Source organism: Bicyclus anynana, chromosome 12 (assembly GCF_947172395.1).
Source record: "Bicyclus anynana chromosome 12, ilBicAnyn1.1, whole genome shotgun sequence".
Lineage (NCBI taxonomy): Eukaryota > Metazoa > Arthropoda > Insecta > Lepidoptera > Nymphalidae > Bicyclus > Bicyclus anynana.
Genome location: NC_069094.1, coordinates 13,258,333 through 13,278,051, shown reverse-complemented (window position 1 = coordinate 13,278,051; position 19,719 = coordinate 13,258,333). Strand labels below are relative to the sequence as shown.

The 19,719-nt window shown below is 33.9% G+C and overlaps 3 protein-coding genes across 3 annotated transcripts; all 3 read right to left on the bottom strand.

The window, feature by feature from the left end:
* Window positions 1–2,839: 2,839 nt before the first annotated feature.
* LOC128198020 (cytokine receptor-like) lies at window positions 2,840–8,266 on the bottom strand. Its single transcript, XM_052884668.1, has 2 exons — window positions 8,078–8,266; window positions 2,840–4,658 (listed from the first exon to the last, which is right to left on the bottom strand). Exon 2 carries the CDS (start codon window positions 4,635–4,637, stop codon window positions 2,970–2,972), a length of 1,668 nt encoding a protein of 555 aa, XP_052740628.1. The 5' UTR covers window positions 4,638–4,658; window positions 8,078–8,266; the 3' UTR covers window positions 2,840–2,969.
* A 449-nt stretch (window positions 8,267–8,715) lies between these two features.
* LOC112048960 (cytokine receptor) lies at window positions 8,716–14,123 on the bottom strand. Its single transcript, XM_052884669.1, has 2 exons — window positions 13,943–14,123; window positions 8,716–10,558 (listed from the first exon to the last, which is right to left on the bottom strand). The coding sequence occupies exon 2, from the start codon at window positions 10,274–10,276 to the stop codon at window positions 8,855–8,857; it is 1,422 nt and encodes a 473-aa protein (XP_052740629.1). The 5' UTR covers window positions 10,277–10,558; window positions 13,943–14,123; the 3' UTR covers window positions 8,716–8,854.
* Window positions 14,124–14,335: 212 nt separating this feature from the next.
* Window positions 14,336–17,230, bottom strand: LOC128198570 (cytokine receptor-like). Its single transcript, XM_052884667.1, has 2 exons — window positions 17,070–17,230; window positions 14,336–16,381 (listed from the first exon to the last, which is right to left on the bottom strand). Exon 2 carries the CDS (start codon window positions 16,358–16,360, stop codon window positions 14,690–14,692), a length of 1,671 nt encoding a protein of 556 aa, XP_052740627.1. The 5' UTR covers window positions 16,361–16,381; window positions 17,070–17,230; the 3' UTR covers window positions 14,336–14,689.
* Between the last annotated feature and the right edge of the window lie 2,489 nt (window positions 17,231–19,719).

Below are 19,719 nucleotides of genomic sequence, written 5' to 3'. Positions count from 1 at the left end.
GAAAACACCCATGCTCATCACACAAATATTTTCCAGCTGTGGGAATCGAACCCACGGCCGTGGATACAGAAAGCAGGGTCACTACCCACTGCGTCACGCGGCCGTCAAAATGTTTGGATGTTAGTTACTCTTTAACGCTGCAACAACTAAACCAATTTGGCTAAAATTTGGAATAGAAATAGATAAGTGGTAATAAAAAGTGGTGGTAAATAGAATAGTGGATTTTTGTTACTCTATAAAGTCACGGCTACTTACCTTACTTACTTTTGGCTGAGTTTTTTGTGGGCTCTTCTCGGACCAAGGCGCGTTTGGAACCCTCGTAACTTTAATTTTAAGTTTTTGAATAATTACTATCACCATTATCTTAAGTCTAATATTATTACCTGACATTTCGAAAGAGCTTATAAACTAAGCCAATTTAAAAAAAAAATTAATTTTGACTTTGACTTACCCGATTTAGCTGAAATTCTCTGTCTTGGTACCCATAACACAAGATACTGTTAGTTTGGGTCTTGATAGTGATGTGTGTATTGTTTAAGTAGATGTTATATATTTATATTTATTAATCTATATATTTAGGTACTTACCCGATTTAGCTGAATTTTGGATTTGGATAGATTATATCCTAGACATATGGGTTGCCCCGAAAGAAACCATGATTCCTGCGAGATATGCGAAAAACTGATTGTAATAATATAAAAAATACTACTGACTGTTTTGGCTGCTATTTATAAACAATTTGTGCAAACCCTAATTCACACCGCGAGTATCAGCTAGGAATCGTATCATCGAAAAGTATCATCATCATCATCATCCATCATCATCATCAGTCGATGGACGTACTGCTCATGACATGGCCTCTTGCATTGACCTCCAGAAACAACAGTCTCGAGCCGTCAACATCCAGCAGCTCCCTGCAACTGCTTGATATCCTCAGTCAACCTAGTGGGGGGTCGATCAACACTGCGCTTTCCGGTGCGAGATCGCAATTCCAGCACCTTGGGACCCCAACGTCCATCGGCTCTTCGAACTGTGTGGCCTGCCCATTACCACTTCAGCTTGTAGATGTTCTTTATTTATATTTATTTATTTAGGTACCTATTTAATTTAGATTTCTAAACATCTATAACATTACATTTCAATAATATCGACTATTACTATTATTACTGACAGGTATATTGTTGCCAATAGACCTGATATAGTGCTAGTCGATCGGTCAGTGCGTCGTGCAATAGTTGTTGATATTACAGTTCCACATGACGATAATCCGGTTAAAGCCGAAAAGGAAAAAGTATCAAAATACTTGGACCTTGCTCACGAGATTACCGCCATGTCGAATGTTGAGTCAACTATTATTGTTCCGATAGTTGTTTCAGTCAATGGTCTTATAGCGAAAAGCTTCGACCAACACCTTAAGAAGCTTTCGCTTAACTGTTGGATCAAGAGTCGGATACAGAAGGCAGTGATTCTTGAGACGGCGCGTATTGTGAGGAGGTTACTCACTCTGGAGCCTGACCACCGGTTGCTTGGGCATTCAAATGTCCCGCAGCGGGAGGGCTGAATTTTTTTTTATAAGTTTTTAATAGTGTTTTGTATATTTTATGTATAGCATTGTTAAAAAATTAAAAAAAGGAGATATAAATAAATGAGAGATCGACTATTTTCAGTAAAGATGAAGAAAATACTTCAGACAGACAGACGTGTAGAAATTAAAATATCCGCAGAATTCCGCAATGAAGTCTGAGCTGTTGCCAAATCTAGTTAAAACATTCCTTAGTATAAATCTTGCGGCAGACAGACAACAAAACTTTTGCGCTCATTATATTATTTGTGATTTGAGACATTTTCAGCGATACGATGACAATTTATTACTTGTTTATTGCTCGTCTGAAACTTGCGTAATGATATACGAGTATTTATTAAACACTAGCTGACGCCGCGCGGTTTTACCCGCGTGGTTCCCGTTCCCGTAGGAAAACAGGGATAATATATAGCCTATAGCCTTCCTCGATAAATGGGCTATCTAGCACTGAAAGAATGTTTCAAATCGGACCAGTAATTCCCGAGATTAAAATTCGCGCTTTCAATCAAACAAACTCTTCAGCTTTAGTTTGTCGTACATTAGAAAATGTTGAAACTAGACTATTCAGACAGCGCGACGGGAGTGGCGTGTTACAAGTGTGCCCGGCTCATTAGAGAAATTAAAATTTCTTGGGCTAATTTGTTTCTTCGTCCCTCCGTAATTAAATTTAAAGAGAGGCGCGTTTGTTGCGAGTTTCGAGCAGTGTTGTTTTGATTTAGGGGAATTAATTAGTGTAAACGCCGAGCGCACTCGCGCTGAATACCGGTGAGGTGAAATTTTCTTAATGGCACAGCGAGTTTTCTGAAAACGAGACAAGTTAACAGTCTTTAGACGGGTTTTAATTAGGTATTTGACCAATTGAACTAACTAACATTAAACAGAGATACATAAAACCTCTCATGTTATGGAAAAAGAGGAACGAACACCAGGACATTGTTGATAAAAGCCGAACAATTGATAAGACATTGTCGATTAAATTCTCAAGTCAAACTGTAAGTAACATTAATGGTGAATTGGACAAAGTTATAAAAGTAGCGAACCATGGTGGCAGGGCGTATTCCTTCCAAGCCATCTTCTTTAATCTTTTAAAATTTGATGCGCCCGATAACAAATATGCCCGCTGGAAAATGATCAACAATGTTACCACTGGTTTTTAAATATCTTTAACCGACTTCCTTCAATATCTATTCAGCAAAAATTGGCTCTAAGGTTATGAACTCTTTACTAAAAAATCTGTTCTTAGATTATATTATTTTTTTATTTAAATATCGGTTTACAAGTTACAAGTACAAAACTTATTTATTTTATTAATTCTCAATCTCGTCATGAGCATTAAGTTTGTTTTAATACAAATTGTTACACAATCATCGATCTAATAATTTCCTCTTTATACACCATCAACTATCCTGTCGCCAACCTGACTACCATAAATTTTTGCCCATGTCATACCACCGCTGTTTACGCCACGGTTTGCTGATACAGCAAACTGATACACATCATCCTTTGGTAAATCAATAACGTGCCTGGCCTGTCTCGAATCCAAAACTGCAAACTCGATCCGACCCGAACACGTCTGGTCGCCATTGTGTTTACACCAGAAAAGCGTATAATTGTCTACATCTTTCACATCGTCCCACCATAACTCATAAGTTCCATTTTCATATGCCACTTTCCTTAAAGAATTGATTTTCAAGTTACGCGTATCTTTTTCTGGCGGAATATAGATGTAACTGCTGTTTTCAGAAGAACCGTTTATATTAGCTGTCCACACGTAGACATCGAGTGCATCAAGTGATGTTTTGAATGTAACGTAACTTTTGCCATTAGCGGGATAAATTGTATTAGTCGTATCACCATCGGATACCTGTACTTTGTATGTAAATTCAGGTCCAGCTTCTTCTATTTCTTCAATGTCCTGCCAATAGACATTTATAACCCGTTCATTATTACTTACAATGTTCTGATCAAATGCTCCAGCTATCATTTTTGGTGGTCTTATTGGCCTTTCAGCTAATGTAGTGAATACTAAAAATGTATAGTCAGACCAGAATTCTTCTGAAGCTGCGCGTTTTGATTTAATACAAATTCGTACCTCATATTGCATATGAGCATATGGTAAATCTATTAAATTGAATTCAATCACTTCCGTTTTCGAAGGAATTTGTGATGTATCTACAGTTCGGAAATGTGTTCCATTGTCTACCTTAGATATCTGGTACTGTATTTTATAATTAACTCCACACTTTAAGAAATCGACTATGTTATAAGGAATTCTCCATTTGAGAACTACATTATGAGCACCATAGGATACTACTCTTAACTCATACGGAGGGTCTGGTTTGATGATAGAAAAGTGATCTATGATGAAGTTCTGATTGTTGCAGCCAAATAAATTACAAGAGCTCAAGTAAAAATGTAGTTCCTCTTCTTGTTGTCTATATCTAGGCGAAGTAGTTGGATACCACACACAGTACCGCGTAGTTTCAAAACTAAAAGGTACACATGGTGGATTCACAAGGTTATTATGTAAATAAAAAGTTAATTTGTAATTAACAACACTGTAAGCTTCAGGACTAGTCCATGAACAATTTAACGATTCAAGATTCTTAGAAAAACAATTGAAAACAGTTATATCACTTGGAGGATTGTCGACGACTGTTCGGGAAATGCAGCGTTTATTATTTTTCAAATTGTGACAACTGTAGGTGGCAAATTGCTTTTCTGGCTTCGCAATGTACAACCTGCGCGTTGTGCTGTTCACTATCTCGGATTCTAATTTTTTTCCATCTTTCATGATAAAAATATCACTGGCTGAATAGTTACTGCCTACAACACAAAATAATTCCAACGGTTCACCATATAGTATGTTATGTTCCTTCGGGTAAATACTTATTGAAATGTCTACGCCTCCACATTTACCCGATGTGCTCGGTAAACTTATAAACCACAATATACACCAAATCCATAATTGAAACTTTAGTATTTTTCTGATACGTGCATGAAAAGCTGGCATACTAGGTATGTATATATGTACATTTATCTTTGATTGCAACATCCCATGTACCGTTGGCGTAACCTAAAAATAAAAGAATAAAATTAACATAATGTCAGTCCCTATTAAATGTAGGTATTGATATTTATATCAAGGATTCAAATTGCCTTGCCTTTATATGTAATTTTGCAACAACTGTATGAATCTATACTAATATTATAAATGCGCAAGTAAGCCTGTCTGTATGTCGGTCTATCTGTCTGTTACCTTTTCACAGCTAAACGGCTGAACCGATCAAGATAAATTTTGGTATAATGGTAAATGAGACCTTAGAGCAAAACATAGGGTACTTTATGACCCTAAAATAAAAATAGAAAGAGGTGAAATAGTGGTTAAAAGTTTGTATGGAAAGTCCTTCATTTTTAGAGTTACAGTTTTAAAAATTGGTTCATTAATCATGAAAAAAATACGAAATATAATGCAATTCAAGAATTTTTAAAATTCAACCCCTGAAGTGGTGAAATATGGGTTGACAGTTTACATTGATTTCCACGCGGAAAAAGTCGCGGGTGTACGCTTAAATTATCGACAGAAGTGATAACATAAACCAGTTGCCGTATGTGTGAGAGAAAAGGAAACCAAACAGAATGACGCGGTAACGCGTTACGTTACGAAGCAATTTACCCTTCCCTTAAGAAGTTATTAAAAATTAAATTAAATCCTATTTTAGAATTTAAACTATCGTGAGTGTTATGCATATTAATTTATTATCAAACAACGGCTAAAACTCACGTGATATTAGGTCGGAGTATGCCCGTGCTCCGACCTAATATCTATTTTTTTTAATTTATTTATTCATTTATTTATTATACAAAAGTGTTACAGTTAATAATGTGCACCTTAAGCTAAATCTTTACTAATATTAATACAGATGAATGTTTACATGTACAAATTACATATATAAATTATTTTTAACATTACAGTAGCTAAATAGGAAGTAAATACATTTTTTTTTATTGCAATATAAAGATGTGTGAAGCCTAGGTACAATTTACAACAACTCCTGAACTAGTATAAAACTGTATATATCACGTGAGTTTTAGCCGTTGTTTCATAATCAATTAATTTAAATTAAATCCATTTCAAATCCATTCATCTACATCTTCCATTTCATCAAGATACCTAAGAGATGTAGTGTTCAATAAAATTATAATTATGCAAAGTATGGTTTACTTTGCATTATTATTATTATTATTATTAATTCGCATTACTATTGATACTGGGCTAAAAGGCTGGACTATCTTTGACGTATGCTAGTTGACATTAACGAAATTGAGATTTTATGTAAAAATGTCTTAAGGTGCTTACCGTGGCCATATTTCACAGTAGGTAAATGACATTTCGATTTGATGTTTATTTTAATAGGTTGATAATAAAGACCAAAATAATTAATAGGTCAGTCGATTAGATAAAACATCTATTGAATAAAAACTTTCTACAGGTTACAGGTTGGAAGTTAAGAAGATACTTAGTATTTTGGATTCAGATAATTTTATTAGTACGGTTTTTATTAACGTACCTGTGTGTGACTGACAGAAGAAGTGTGATTGACAGAAATGGAATTTAACTGTTGTTTTTATAGCTACTAGAAAAACAGTAAATCTTCCTGTAACTTTAAACAAATATAAACATTGATAATATTTATCTAATAACTAGTAATGACATATTTATATATAGTTACAAGAATAATCGGTAGATTTTATAACGTATGTGTAACGGTATAAATTTTGTTTTGTCTGGCTATCTGTTTGTTCTGACTAATCTCTAAAAAGGCTGGACCGATTTTAACAGCAAGGACATTGTACTGTAGGTAGGTAATCGTACTCAAATGAAAGGTCTTGATAAGAGAATTTTAAAAATATTTAAAAAAAAATAAAATTGATACTTGAGTCCAATTTTAATTTTATTTTTTTAATATTTTTAAAATTGTATTTTTAAAATATTTAAACAAATAGACGACAATAGACCATGCCCTTTTTCTCCGAAACTATGTACCTATCTAAAATTTTGAACAAAATACAAAAATTAGTTTTTACTTGAAGATTTCGGGAAAATATTTAAACTTTGAAATTTTTGTATACATATAAAAGGTCACAAAATGGAAAATTAAAAAAAAAAAAATTCAATCTGCATCATGTGATACACTAAACGAATGGTCTTAATGAGAGGATTTTAAAAATATTTTTATTTTGAAATAAATAGTTTCCAAGTTATTCAAGAAAATATACCACTCCCCCCCCCTTTCTCCGAAAGTACCAAACCTAAAATTTTTAAAAACATTCAGAAGTTAGCTTTCTACTTGAAGATTTCCGGAAAACCTCAGAAATATGATATTTTTAAATATGAAGGTCACTTCTGGGAGGCAAGATGGAAAATTCAAAAAATATTTTTTTTTAAGTGCATCATGTGATACATCAAGTGAAAGGTCTTGATGAGAGGATTTCAAAAATATTTTTATTGTAATTTTGAACTAAATAGTTTCTAACTTAGTCAAGAAAATAGACCATTCCCTCCCCCCCCCTTATTCTCCGAAACTACCAAACCTAAAATTTTTAAAAAATACAGAAGTTAGCTTTCTACTTGAAAACTTGCATCATGTGACCAATAAAATGAAAGAACTTGTTATGAAGATCTCAAATATTTGTTTTTTGTAATTTTAAAATGAATAATATCCAAGTTATTAAAAAAACGACGAAAATTGACCAAACTGAGCGCACACATGCACAATTTTGTCTTTAATTCCACTATTTATTTATGTATATAAACTTCCTGAACAACTCAAGATTGTACTGTAAAAAAATAGGTTTAGCTTTAGATAATAATATTTAACGAAACAAATAAGCTTGAATATTATATAATTAGGTACAGTTTCAGCTGGCCTATTTTGGTCTTTATTATCATTATCAACCTATTGAAGTGGACAACAAAGTGTACATGCTATATGATGATATCCACCGGAAACATCGGATGACATTTGTAATTTGTATCAAATTAAGTGGATGACATTTTGGCAATTGATTTGTTTTTTTATTTTGGATATAGGAATACCAAAATAGAAAATAGGTCCACCGGTCAGTTTTCAAAAGCATGATAGATTAACAACGTTCGGAACCCTCGTGACGCGAGTTCTACTCGCACTAGTCCGATTTTTTTCATTTTAACCTCCATTTTTGCGACGATAACGCTAAGAAGGAGGTATACTATTCATAGATAGAGCAAGTCAACCTATCGCTGAAACGCCGAATATTCGAAATCTCAAAATATACAGCCATACCAATAATGTCAAAAAGAATCCAAAAAAATAAAAAGCTAAAAGAAAACTATGTCTTTTAAAGAATGACGAGTTGTAATAGTTAAAATTAAAAGTTAAAGTGTTCATGAATATGTACAAGTTTTGGTTATTCTAATACTTACCTACTACAATAAGTACGTTAACTATTTACCTTTAACAATAATTAGTGGTGTCGGCGCCTTGCGTCGTGCAGAGGAGTTCTGACCTTATTGTTCTGACCTTATTGTTGTTAATAATAACAATTGAACCCTTCCTAAACTGTATAAATAGCAAGTAATTATTTAATGTCTCATTGTACAAGGTAAAACGTGACAGTTCGCGTAGTCGTTCAATGCGCAGTGCCGACTGCCGCGCCTTGCGTTTGCAGGTCCCCCTCCCGCCCCCGCGCCCGCGATCGTGTGCGCATACAGCTGCGTCGTTAACATAATTATAGTTAGTTTGTGTCAGGAATAATTGGTCCTATCCAATTGGACTGTCTAACATTAAACAGAAATATATAAAACCTCGCATATGGCGGAAAAAGAGGAACTAACACCAGGACATTGTTCATGAGAGCCGAACAATTAATAGGACGTTGTCGATTAAATTCTCAAGTCAAACTGTAAGTAACATTCATGGTGAATTGGGCAAAAGTATTCCTTCCAAGCCATCTTCAAGAATTTGATGCGCCCGATAACAAATATGCCCGCTGAAAATTGACCAACAATGTTTCCACTGGTTTTCATCTTTCTATATCTATTCAGCAAAAATCGACTCTATGGTTATGAACTCTTTACTGAAAACCGGTGATTAGTTTATAATATTTATTTATCAAAATATCGGTATACAAGTCATTCATATAAAAGTTTTATTTGATTTATTAATTCTCATTCTCATTATGAGCAATATGATTATATGTTTCAACACAAATTGTTACACAATCATCGATCTAATAATTTCCCCTTTGTACACAATCAACTAACCTGTCGTCAACCTGACTACCATAAATTTTTGCCCATGTCATACCACCGCTGTTTACGCCACGGTTTGCTGATACAGCAAACTGATACACATCATCCTTTGGTAAATCAATAACGTGCCTGGCCTGTCTCGAATCCAAAACTGCAAACTCGATCCGACCCGAACACGTCTGGTCGCCATTGTGTTTACACCAGAAAAGCGTATAATTGTCGACATCTTTCACATCGTCCCACCATAACTCATAAGTTCCATTTTCATATGCCACTTTCCTTAAAGAATTGATTTTCAAGTTTCGCGTATCTTTTTCTGGCGGAATATAGATGTAACTGCTGTTTTCAGAAGAACCGTTTATATTAGCTGACCACACGTAGACATCGAGTGCATCAAGTGATGTTTTGAATGTAACGTAACTTTTGCCATTAGTGGGATAAATTGTATTAGTCGTATCACCATCGGATATCTGTACTTTGTATGTAAATTCAGGTCCAGCTTCTTCTATTTCTTTAATGTCCTGCCAATAGACCTTTATAACCCGTTCATTATTACTTACAATGTTCTGATCAAATGCTCCAGCTATCATTTTTGGTGGTCTTATTGGTCTTTCAGCTAATGTAGTGAATTCTAAAAATGTATAGTCAGACCAGAATTCTTCTGAAGCTGCACGTTTTGATTTAATACAAATTCGTACCTCATATTGCATATGAGCATATGGTAAATCTATTAAATTGAATTCAATCACTTCCGTTTTCGAAGGAATTTGTGATGTATCTACAGTTCGGAAATGTGTTCCATTGTCGACCTTAGATATCTGGTACTGTATTTTATAATTAACTCCACACTTTAAGAAATCGACTATGTTATAAGGAATTCTCCATTTGAGAACTACATTATGAGCACCATAGGATACTACTCTTAACTCATACGGAGGGTCTGGTTTGATGATAGAAAAGTGATCTATGATGAAGTTCTGGTTGTTGCAGCCAAATATGTTACAAGAGCTCAAGTAAAAATGTAGTTCCTCTTCTTGTTGTCTATATCTAGGCGAAGTAGTTGGATACCACACACAGTACCGCGTAGTTTCAAAAGTAAAAGGTACACATGGTGGATTCACAAGGTTATTATGTAAATAAAAAGTTAATTTGTAATTAACAACACTGTAAGCTTCAGGACTAGTCCATGAACAATTTAACGATTCAAGATTCTTAGAAAAACAATTGAAAACAGTTATATCACTTGGAGGATTGTCGACGACTGTTCGGGAAATGCAGCGTTTATTATTTTTCAAATTGTGACAACTGTAGGTGGCAAATTGCTTTTCTGGCTTCGCAATGTACAACCTGCGCGTTGTGCTGTTCACTATCTCGGATTCTAATTTTTTTCCATCTTTCATGATAAAAATATCACTGGCTGAATAGTTACTGCCTGCAACACAAAATAATTCCAACGGTTCACCATATAGTATGTTATGTTCCTTCGGGTAAATACTTATTGAAATGTCTACGCCTCCACATTTACCCGATGTGCTCGGTAAACTTATAAACCACAATATACACCAAATCCATAATTGAAACTTTAGTATTTTTCAGATACGTGCATGAAAAGCTGGCATACTAGGTATGTATATATGTACATTTATCTTTGATTGTAACATCCCATGTACCGTTGGCGTAACCTAAAAATAAAAGAATAAAATTAACATAATTTCAGTCCCTATTAAATGTAGGTATTGATATTTATATCAAGGATTCAAATTGCTTTGCCTTTATATGTAATTTTGCAACAACTGTATGAATCTATACTAATATTATAAATGCGCAAGTAAGCCTGTCTGTATGTCGGTCTGTCTGTCTGTTACCTTTTCACAGCTAAACGGCTAAACCGATCAAGATAAATTTTGGTATAATGGTAAATGAGACCTTAGAACAAAACATAGGGTACTTTATGACCCTAAAATAAAAATAGAAAGAGGTGAAATAGGGGTTAAAAGTTTGTATGGAAAGTCCTTCATTTTTAGAGTTACAGTTTTAAAAATTGGTTCATTAATCATGAAAAAAAATACGAAATACAATGCAATTCAAGAATTTTTAAAATTCAACCCCTGAAGTGGTGAAATATGGGTTGACAGTTTACATTGATTTCCACGCGGAAAAAGTCGCGGGTGTACGCTTAAGTTATCGACAGAAGTGATAACATAAACCAGTTGCCGTATGTGTGAGAGAAAAGGAAACCAAACAGAATGACGCGGTAACGCGTTACGTTACGAAGCAATTTACCCTTCCCTTAAGAAGTTATTAAAAATTAAATTAAATCCTATTTTAGAATTTAAACTATCGTGAGTGTTATGCATATTTATTTATTATCAAACAACGGCTAAAACTCACGTGATATTAGGTCGGAGTATGCCCGTGCTCCGACCTAATATCTATTTTTTTAAATTTATTTATTCATTTATTTATTATACAAAAATGTTACAGTTAATAATGTGCACCTTAAGCTAAATCTTTACTAATATTAATACAGATGAATGTTTACATGTACAAATTACATATATAAATTATTTTTAACATTACAGTAGCTAAATAGGAAGTAAATACATTTTTTTTATTGCAATATGATGTGTGAAGACTAGGTACAATTTACAACAACTCCTGAACTAGTATAAAACTGTATATATCACGTGAGTTTTAGCCGTTGTTTCATACATTCTACATCTTCCATTTCATCAAGATACCTAAGAGATGTAGTGTTCAATAAAATTATAATTATGCAAAGTATGGTTTACTTTGCATTATTATTATTATTATTACTAATTTGCATTACTATTGATACTGGGCTAAAAGGCTGGATTATCTTTGACGTATGCTAGTTGACATTAACGAAATTGAGATTTTATGTAAAAATGTCTTAAGGTGCTTACCGTGGCCATATTTCACAGTAGGTAAATGACATTTCGATTTGATGTTTATTTTAATAGGTTGATAATAAAGACCAAAATAATTAATAGGCCAGTCGATTAGATAAAACATCTATCGAATAAAAACTTTCTACAGGTTACAGGTTGGAAGTTAAGAAGATACTTAGTATTTTGGATTCAGAGAATTTTATTAGTACGGTTTTTAGTAACGTACCTGTGTGAGTGAATGACAGAAGAAGTGTGATTGACAGAAATAGAATTTAACTGTTGTTTTTATAGCTACTGGAAAAACAGTAAATTTTCCTGTAACTTTAAACAAATATAAACATTGATAATATTTATCTAATAACTAGTAATGACATATTTATATATAGTTACAAGAATAATCGGTAGATTTTATAACGTATGTGTAACGGTATAAATTTTGTTTTGTCTGGCTATCTGTTTGTTCTGACTAATCTCTAAAAAGGCTGGACCGATTTTAACAGCAAGGACATTGTACTGTAGGTAGGTAATCGTACTCAAATGAAAGGTCTTGATAAGAGAATTTTAAAAATATTTAAAAAAAAAAAAAAATTGATACTTGAGACCAATTTTATTTTTATTTTTTAAATATTTTTAAAATTGTATTTTTAAAATATTTAAACAAATAGACGACAATAGACCATGCCCTTTTTCTCCGAAACTATGTATCTAAAATTTTGAACAAAATACAAAAATTAGTTTTTACTTGAAGATTTCGGGAAAATTTTTAAACTTTGAAATTTTTATATATAAAAGGTCACTTTTGAGCAAAATGGAAAATTCAAAAAAAAAAATTCAATCTGCATCATGTGATACACTAAACGAATGGTCTTAATGAGAGGATTTTAAAAATATTTTTATTTTGAAATAAATAGTTTCCAAGTTATTCATGAAAATATACCACTCCTCCCCCCTTTCTCCGAAAGTACCAAACCTAAAATTTTGAAAAAAATACAGAAGTTAGCTTTCTACTTGAAGATTTCCGGAAAACCTCAGAAATATGATATTTTTAAATATGAAGGTCACTTCTGGGAGGCAAGATGGAAAATTCAAAAAATATTTTTTTTTAAGTGCATCATGTGATACATCAAGTGAAAGGTCTTGATGAGAGGATTTCAAAAATATTTTTATTGTAATTTTGAACTAAATAGTTTCTAACTTAGTCAAGAAAATAGACCATTCCCCCTCCCTCCCTCCCTTTTTCTCCGAAACTACCAAACCTAAAATTTTTAAAAAATACAGAAGTTAGCTTTCTACTTGAAAACTTGCATCATGTGACCAATAAAATGAAAGAACTTGTTATGAAGATCTCAAATATTTGTTTTTTGTAATTTTAAAATGAATAATATCCAAGTTATTAAAAAAACGACGAAAATTGACCAAACTGAGCGCACACATGCACAATTTTGTCTTTAATTCCACTATTTATTTATGTATATAAACTTCCTGAACAACTCAAGATTGTACTGTAAAAAAATAGGTTTAGCTTTAGATAATAATATTTAACGAAACAAATAAGCTTGAATATTATATAATTAGGTACAGTTTCAGCTGGCCTATTTTGGTCTTTATTATCATTATCAACCTATTGAAGTGGACAACAAAGTGTACATGCTATATGATATCCACCGGAAACATCGGATGACATTTGTAATTTGTATCAAATTAAGTGGATGACATTTTGGCAATTGATTTGTTTTTTTATTTTGCATATAGGAATACCAAAATAGAAAATAGGTCCACCGGTCAGTTTTCAAAAGCATGATAGATTAACAACGTTCGGAACCCTCGTGACGCGAGTTCTACTCGCACTTGTCCGGTTTTTTTCATTTTAACCTCCTTTTTTGCGACGATAACGCTAAGAAGGAGGTATACTATTCATAGATAGAGCAAGTCAACCTATCGCTGAAACGCCGAATATTCGGTCTCAAAATATACAGCGCTTCGACCAATAATGTCAAAAAGAATCCAAAAAAATAAAAAGCTAAAAGAATACTATGTCTTTTAAAGAATGACGAGTTGTAATAGTTAAAATTAAAAGTTAAAGTGTTCATGAATATGTACAAATTTTAGTTATTCTAATACTTACCTACTACAATAAGTACGTTAACTATTTACCTTTAACAATAATTAGTGGTGTCGGCGCCTTCCGTCGTGCAGAGGAGTTCTGACCTTATTGTTGTTAATAATAACAATTGAACCCTTCCTAAACTGTATAAATAGCAAGTAATTATTTAATGTCTCATTGTACAAGGTAAAACGTGACAGTTCGCGTGGTCGTTCAATGCGCAGTGCCGCGCCTTGCATTTGCAGGTTCCCCTCCCGCCCCCGCGCCCGCGATCGTGTGCTGCGTCGTTAACATAATTATAGTTAGTTTGTGTCAGGAATAATTGGTCTTGTCCAATTGACCTGTCTTACATTAAACAGAAATATATAAAACCTCGCATATTGCGGAAAAAGAGGAACTAACACCAGGACATTGTTGATGAGAGCCGAACAATTATTAGGACGTTGTCGATTAAATTCTCAAGTCAAACTGTAAGTAACATTCATGGTGAATTGGGCAAAAGTATTCCTTCCCAGCCATCTTCTAGAATTTGATGCGCCCGATAACAAATATGCCCGCTGAAAATTGACCAACAATGTTTCCACTGGTTTTCATCTTTCTATATCTATTCAGCAAAAATCGACTCTATGGTTATGAACTCTTTACTGAAAATCGGTGATTAGGTTATAATATTTATTTATCAAAATATCGGTATACAAGTCATTCATATAAAAGTTTTATTTGATTTATTAATTCTCATTCTTATTATGAGCAATATGATTATATGTTTCAATACAAATTGTTACACAATCATCGATCTAATAATTTCCCCTTTGTACACAATCAACTATCCTGTCGCCAACCTGACTACCATAAATTTTTGCCCATGTCATACCACCGCTGCTTACGCCACGGTTTGCTGATACAGCAAACTGATACACATCATCCTTTGGTAAATCAATAACGTGCCTGGCCTGTCTCGAATCCAAAACTGCAAACTCGATCCGACCCGAACACGTCTGGTCGCCATTGTGTTTACACCAGAAAAGCGTATAATTGTCTACATCTTTCACATCGTCCCACCATAACTCATAAGTTCCATTTTCATATGCCACTTTCCTTAAAGAATTGATTTTTAAGTTTCGCGTATCTTTTTCTGGGGGAATATAGATGAAACTGCGGTTTTCAGAAGAACCGTTTATATTAGCTGACCACACGTAGACATCGAGTGCATCAAGTGATGTTTTGAATGTAACGTAACTTTTGCCATTAGCGGGATAAATTGTATTAGTCGTATCACCATCGGATACCTGTACTTTGTATGTAAATTCAGGTCCAGCTTCTTCTATTTCTTCAATGTTCTGCCAATATATATTTATAACCCGTTCATTATTGCTTACAATGTTCTGATCAAATGCTCCAGCTATCATTTTTGGTGGTCTTATTGGTCTTTCAGCTAATGTAGTGAATACTAAAAATGTATAGTCAGACCAGAATTCTTCGGAAACTGCCAGTTTTGATTTAATATAAATGCGCACCTCATATTGCATATGAGCATATGGTAAATCTATATTGAATACAATCATTGCCGGTTTTGCAGGGAGTTGTAAAGTATCTACAGTTCGGAAATGTGTTCTATTGTCGACCTTAGCTATCTGGTACTGTATTTTATAATCTACTCCACACTGTAATAAATCAGCTATGTTATGAGGAATTCTCCATTTGAGTAGTACATTATGCGCACCATTTGAAAATACTCCTAAATCATAGGGAGGGTCTGGTTTGACGATGGAAAAGTGATCTATAGTGAAGTTCTGGTTGTTGCAGCCAAATATGTTACAAGAGCTCAAGTAAAAATGTTGTTTCTCATCTTGTTGTCTATATCGAGGTAAAGTCGATGAATCCCACACACAGTACCGCGTAGTTTTAAAACTAAAAGGTTCACAAGGCGGACTCACAAGGTTATTATGTACATAAAAATTTAATTTGTAACTAACAACACTGTAAGCTTTAGGACTAGTCCATGAACAATTCAATGATTCAAGATTCTTAGAAAAACAATTGAAATCAGTTACATCACTTGGAGGATTGTCGACGACTATTCGGGAAATGCAGCGTTTATTATTTTTCAAATTGTGACAACTGTAGGTGGCAAATTGCTTTTCTGGCTTCGCAATGTACAACCTGCGCGTTGTGCTGTTCACTATCTCGGATTCTAATTTTTTTCCATCTTTCATGATAAAAATATCACTGGCTGAATAGTTACTGCCTGCAACACAAAATAATTCCAACGGTTCACCATATAGTATGTTATGTTCCTTCGGGTAAATACTTATTGAAATGTCTACGCCTCCACATTTACCCGATGTGCTCGGTAAACTTATAAACCACAATATACACCAAATCCATAATTGAAACTTTAGTATTTTTCTGATACGTGCATTAAAAGCTGGCATACTAGGTATGCCATTTATCTTTGATTGCAACATCCCATGTACCGTTGGCGTAACCTAAAAATAAAATAATAAAATTTCATTCTTAATTGAATGTAGGTATAATTTTTTTTATCAAGTTAGGTACCTGAAATTACCTTTATATTCAGGCGTATTTCCCAGTGGATATGACTTCTGCCGCTTTTTGACGGTGTGGGTTCTAATCCGGTCCGGGGCATGCACCTCCAACTTTTCAGTTGTGTACATTTTAAAAATTAAATATCACGTGTCTCAAACGGTGAAGGGAAACATCGTGAGGAAACCTTAATTCTCTGCGTGTGTGAAGTCTGCCAAGCATTGGGCCAGCGTGGTGGACTATTGGCCTAACCACTCTTATTCTGAGAGGAGACTCGAGCTCAGCAGTGAGCCGAGTATTGGTTGATAACGACGACCTTTATACATTTTACAACAACAGTTATAGATATAAATACCAGATTCATGTGAAAATGAAAAAAGAAACGGATGTGTCTCGGGAAGCTCAAAATTTGTGTGAGAGAAAGAGGAACCAACAGAATGACGCCGTAACGCATTACGTTACAAATCAGTTTAGAATCCCTTAAAAAATTATCACTTTAAAAAGTAAAATTAAATCCATTCCAATATCTACACATTCCATTTCATCTAGGTATACACGAAATGTAACGTTTAAGAGAATTATAAAAATGTAAACCCTATAATATAAAGCATAAATAAATGAAAAACTTACTTTTACAGGTAGGAAGTTAAAGAGATACTTAATATTTTAGATTCAGAAAAATTTTTCGGCACGATTTTTAGTAACGTGACTAGCAGACGCAATCTTTGCTGAGAGTGACAAAAATGGATTTAGCTGTTATTTTATAGCTACAAGAAAAACAGACAATTTTCCTGTAACTTTAACCAATATAAACATTATTAAAATTAACAAATGAAATAATGATTAATAACTAATAACAACATATTTTTGCAATAACAAGGATAATAATCGGTATATTCCTCGGGTATCGGACTTGACATGCATCTATACAATGATTGTGTGAAACATCAAAAGGATATAGATTTATTCCACAATAATCAATATAAAATTATAATCACAAATAAAAAATAACAATTATAGGCGCTCAGTAACTAATGTATTAAATGCCAATGCTTAATATTATTTGACATGCAATAATAATTGACTTTTAATTAATAATTGACTTATAATGACATGCAATAATAGTATTAACATAATTGTAATTGTATTGTAATCTTTAATAATGTAACTTTTTTTGATATCCTTTTTTTTATATATTTAATTTTGTGATTTGTTTTTTTTTTAAATTTTAGCTTTTAGTTTATTGTAGTCTGACATTTTTTTTTCATATTAATTTGCATTGTTTAATTCGACATTCATTAATTTCTGACAACTGTAGTATTGACATAACGAATGCTGTGATAACCTATAATAATATTTATTTCAATGTAAATTATTAACATGTGACATTGTAATAGCTGTTGGTTATCCTAATAAAATAAATAAAATAAATATATTTTACCTCGTAAATGTAATGGTATAAATTTTGTTTGTCTAGCTATCTGTTTATTCTCGCTAATCTCTATAAAGGCTGGATCGATTTTGACAGCAAGGTGCAAGCTACAAAAAAAAACTAATATTACCTATTATAATAAACCCCCTACTTCATTCACAGGAGGAAAAAAGTCAAGCGACGTGGCTCTTGCCAAACTGCTGAACTCTTCGTGGCTCTCACCAGAATGGAAGCTCGTTGCTGCAGTCGGGCTGAGGACCCTGGTAGTTGCTAAGAAGACGATGTAAGGCGGCCGACCGTCTCGTATTCTGCGGGACCGTCCCGTAATGCTACATGTAATCCCGCGTTGAAATAATTAGTAAAAAAGTCCCGTAAAACTTTGGATAAGTCCCGCGTGTCCCGGATTTTCTACCACACGACAAACACATACACAACACCCACACGCACGAACATTAGCGCTGCCTCGTGCATCGCGCGTGATTTCGTTCTCTCTTTCTATCTACAGAACACTTGATGCGTAAGAGCGGGAGAGGCGCGCGCTCGAGTGATTGAATTGTTTTGTTTTTAAAATTACTGTGAAATACAAAGGCATTTGAGTTTTGTACCTAAGTTTTTAAGTTTTATGTTTTTAAGTAATTTTGGTAGGTATCATATGCCGACTAAACTTCTGTTTAGTCGGCATATGATACCTACCTGTTCAGAGCCGTTTCTGAAAGAACCACAGAAATTTTGCAATTTAAACGGCTTAAATTAAAACATGCACTGGCTTGGCACCGCCTTCAAACTGATCAGAAGGTAGCACATAGGTAAGATGTTATTTTTTGCTTTTTAGTTTAGGCTAATTGTTGAGTTGGAAGTCGGTTGAATTTTTTTTATTAAAATTTTTATGTTATTGTTGTCTTATCGAATTTCGTGGAATAAACAACACGCGTGTAGGCGTTCTCAGAATATTCTAAAATCCTTGTAATGGGTTTAAACACGCGACGCACCGTGTGATACAAATGAACAATAGTGAACTTGGCTATGGTTTTGGACAAAGAATTGCCTACGTTTTGTATGTATTGAAACTCGGACTAACGAGTGAAATAAAGTCTCATACAAGTCACCATGTGTCTAATTTCAAATTCTCGAACCCGTAACAATACTTTACTCTTTCTTTTGTGACACACAACTTTTCACCTTACTAGCGAAAAAATACAAGAATAATATATTTCTTGGCCCACGCGAAGTTTCTCAGCCAATGATCTTACCACTATCGCAGGCTCTTGGTCCTTGACGAACCACATGCAAGTTAATGAAGGAATCATTCGAGAGGTAATAACATCTCTCTGTCCGTAACACCATCCAAGTAAGCTTTGAAGTGGAAAATGTTATGACGCAGTCTTTGTTTAAAGATATTACGTTCCTCTCGCATCTCCGCGTTCGTAGATTCAGTTGTTTGCCTAACTAAGAGCAACGTTGGCTATGTCTTTCAACTATGCTGTTCATTGGCAAGTGAAATTGATTGATCTTTCTATACTATACATTATCTGATGAACTGTAAAGCGATTGAAGAAGATCGAAAAAGGAATTCCTCCGAATAGTAGAGCTCACACTGTTCTAATGCGAATTTGCGAGCTAAGAGTGATAATTTATAAATTACTAGCTGACGCCGCGCGGTTTTACCCGCGTGGTTCCCGTACCCGTAAGAATACAGGGATAATACAGAGCCTATAGCCTTCCTCGATAAATGGGTTATCTAACACAGAAAGAATTTTTCAAATCGGACCATTAGTTCCTGAGATTAGGGCGTTAAATCAAACAAACAAACAAACTCAGCTCAGCTTTATAATATTAGTATAGATTTAG

Coding starts and splice junctions, on each gene's coding strand:
- LOC128198020 (XM_052884668.1), bottom strand. CDS start 4,637: ATGTTGCAATCAAAGATAAATGTACATATATACATACCTAGTATGCCA.
- LOC112048960 (XM_052884669.1), bottom strand. CDS start 10,276: ATGAAAGATGGAAAAAAATTAGAATCCGAGATAGTGAACAGCACAACG.
- LOC128198570 (XM_052884667.1), bottom strand. CDS start 16,360: ATGTTGCAATCAAAGATAAATGGCATACCTAGTATGCCAGCTTTTAAT.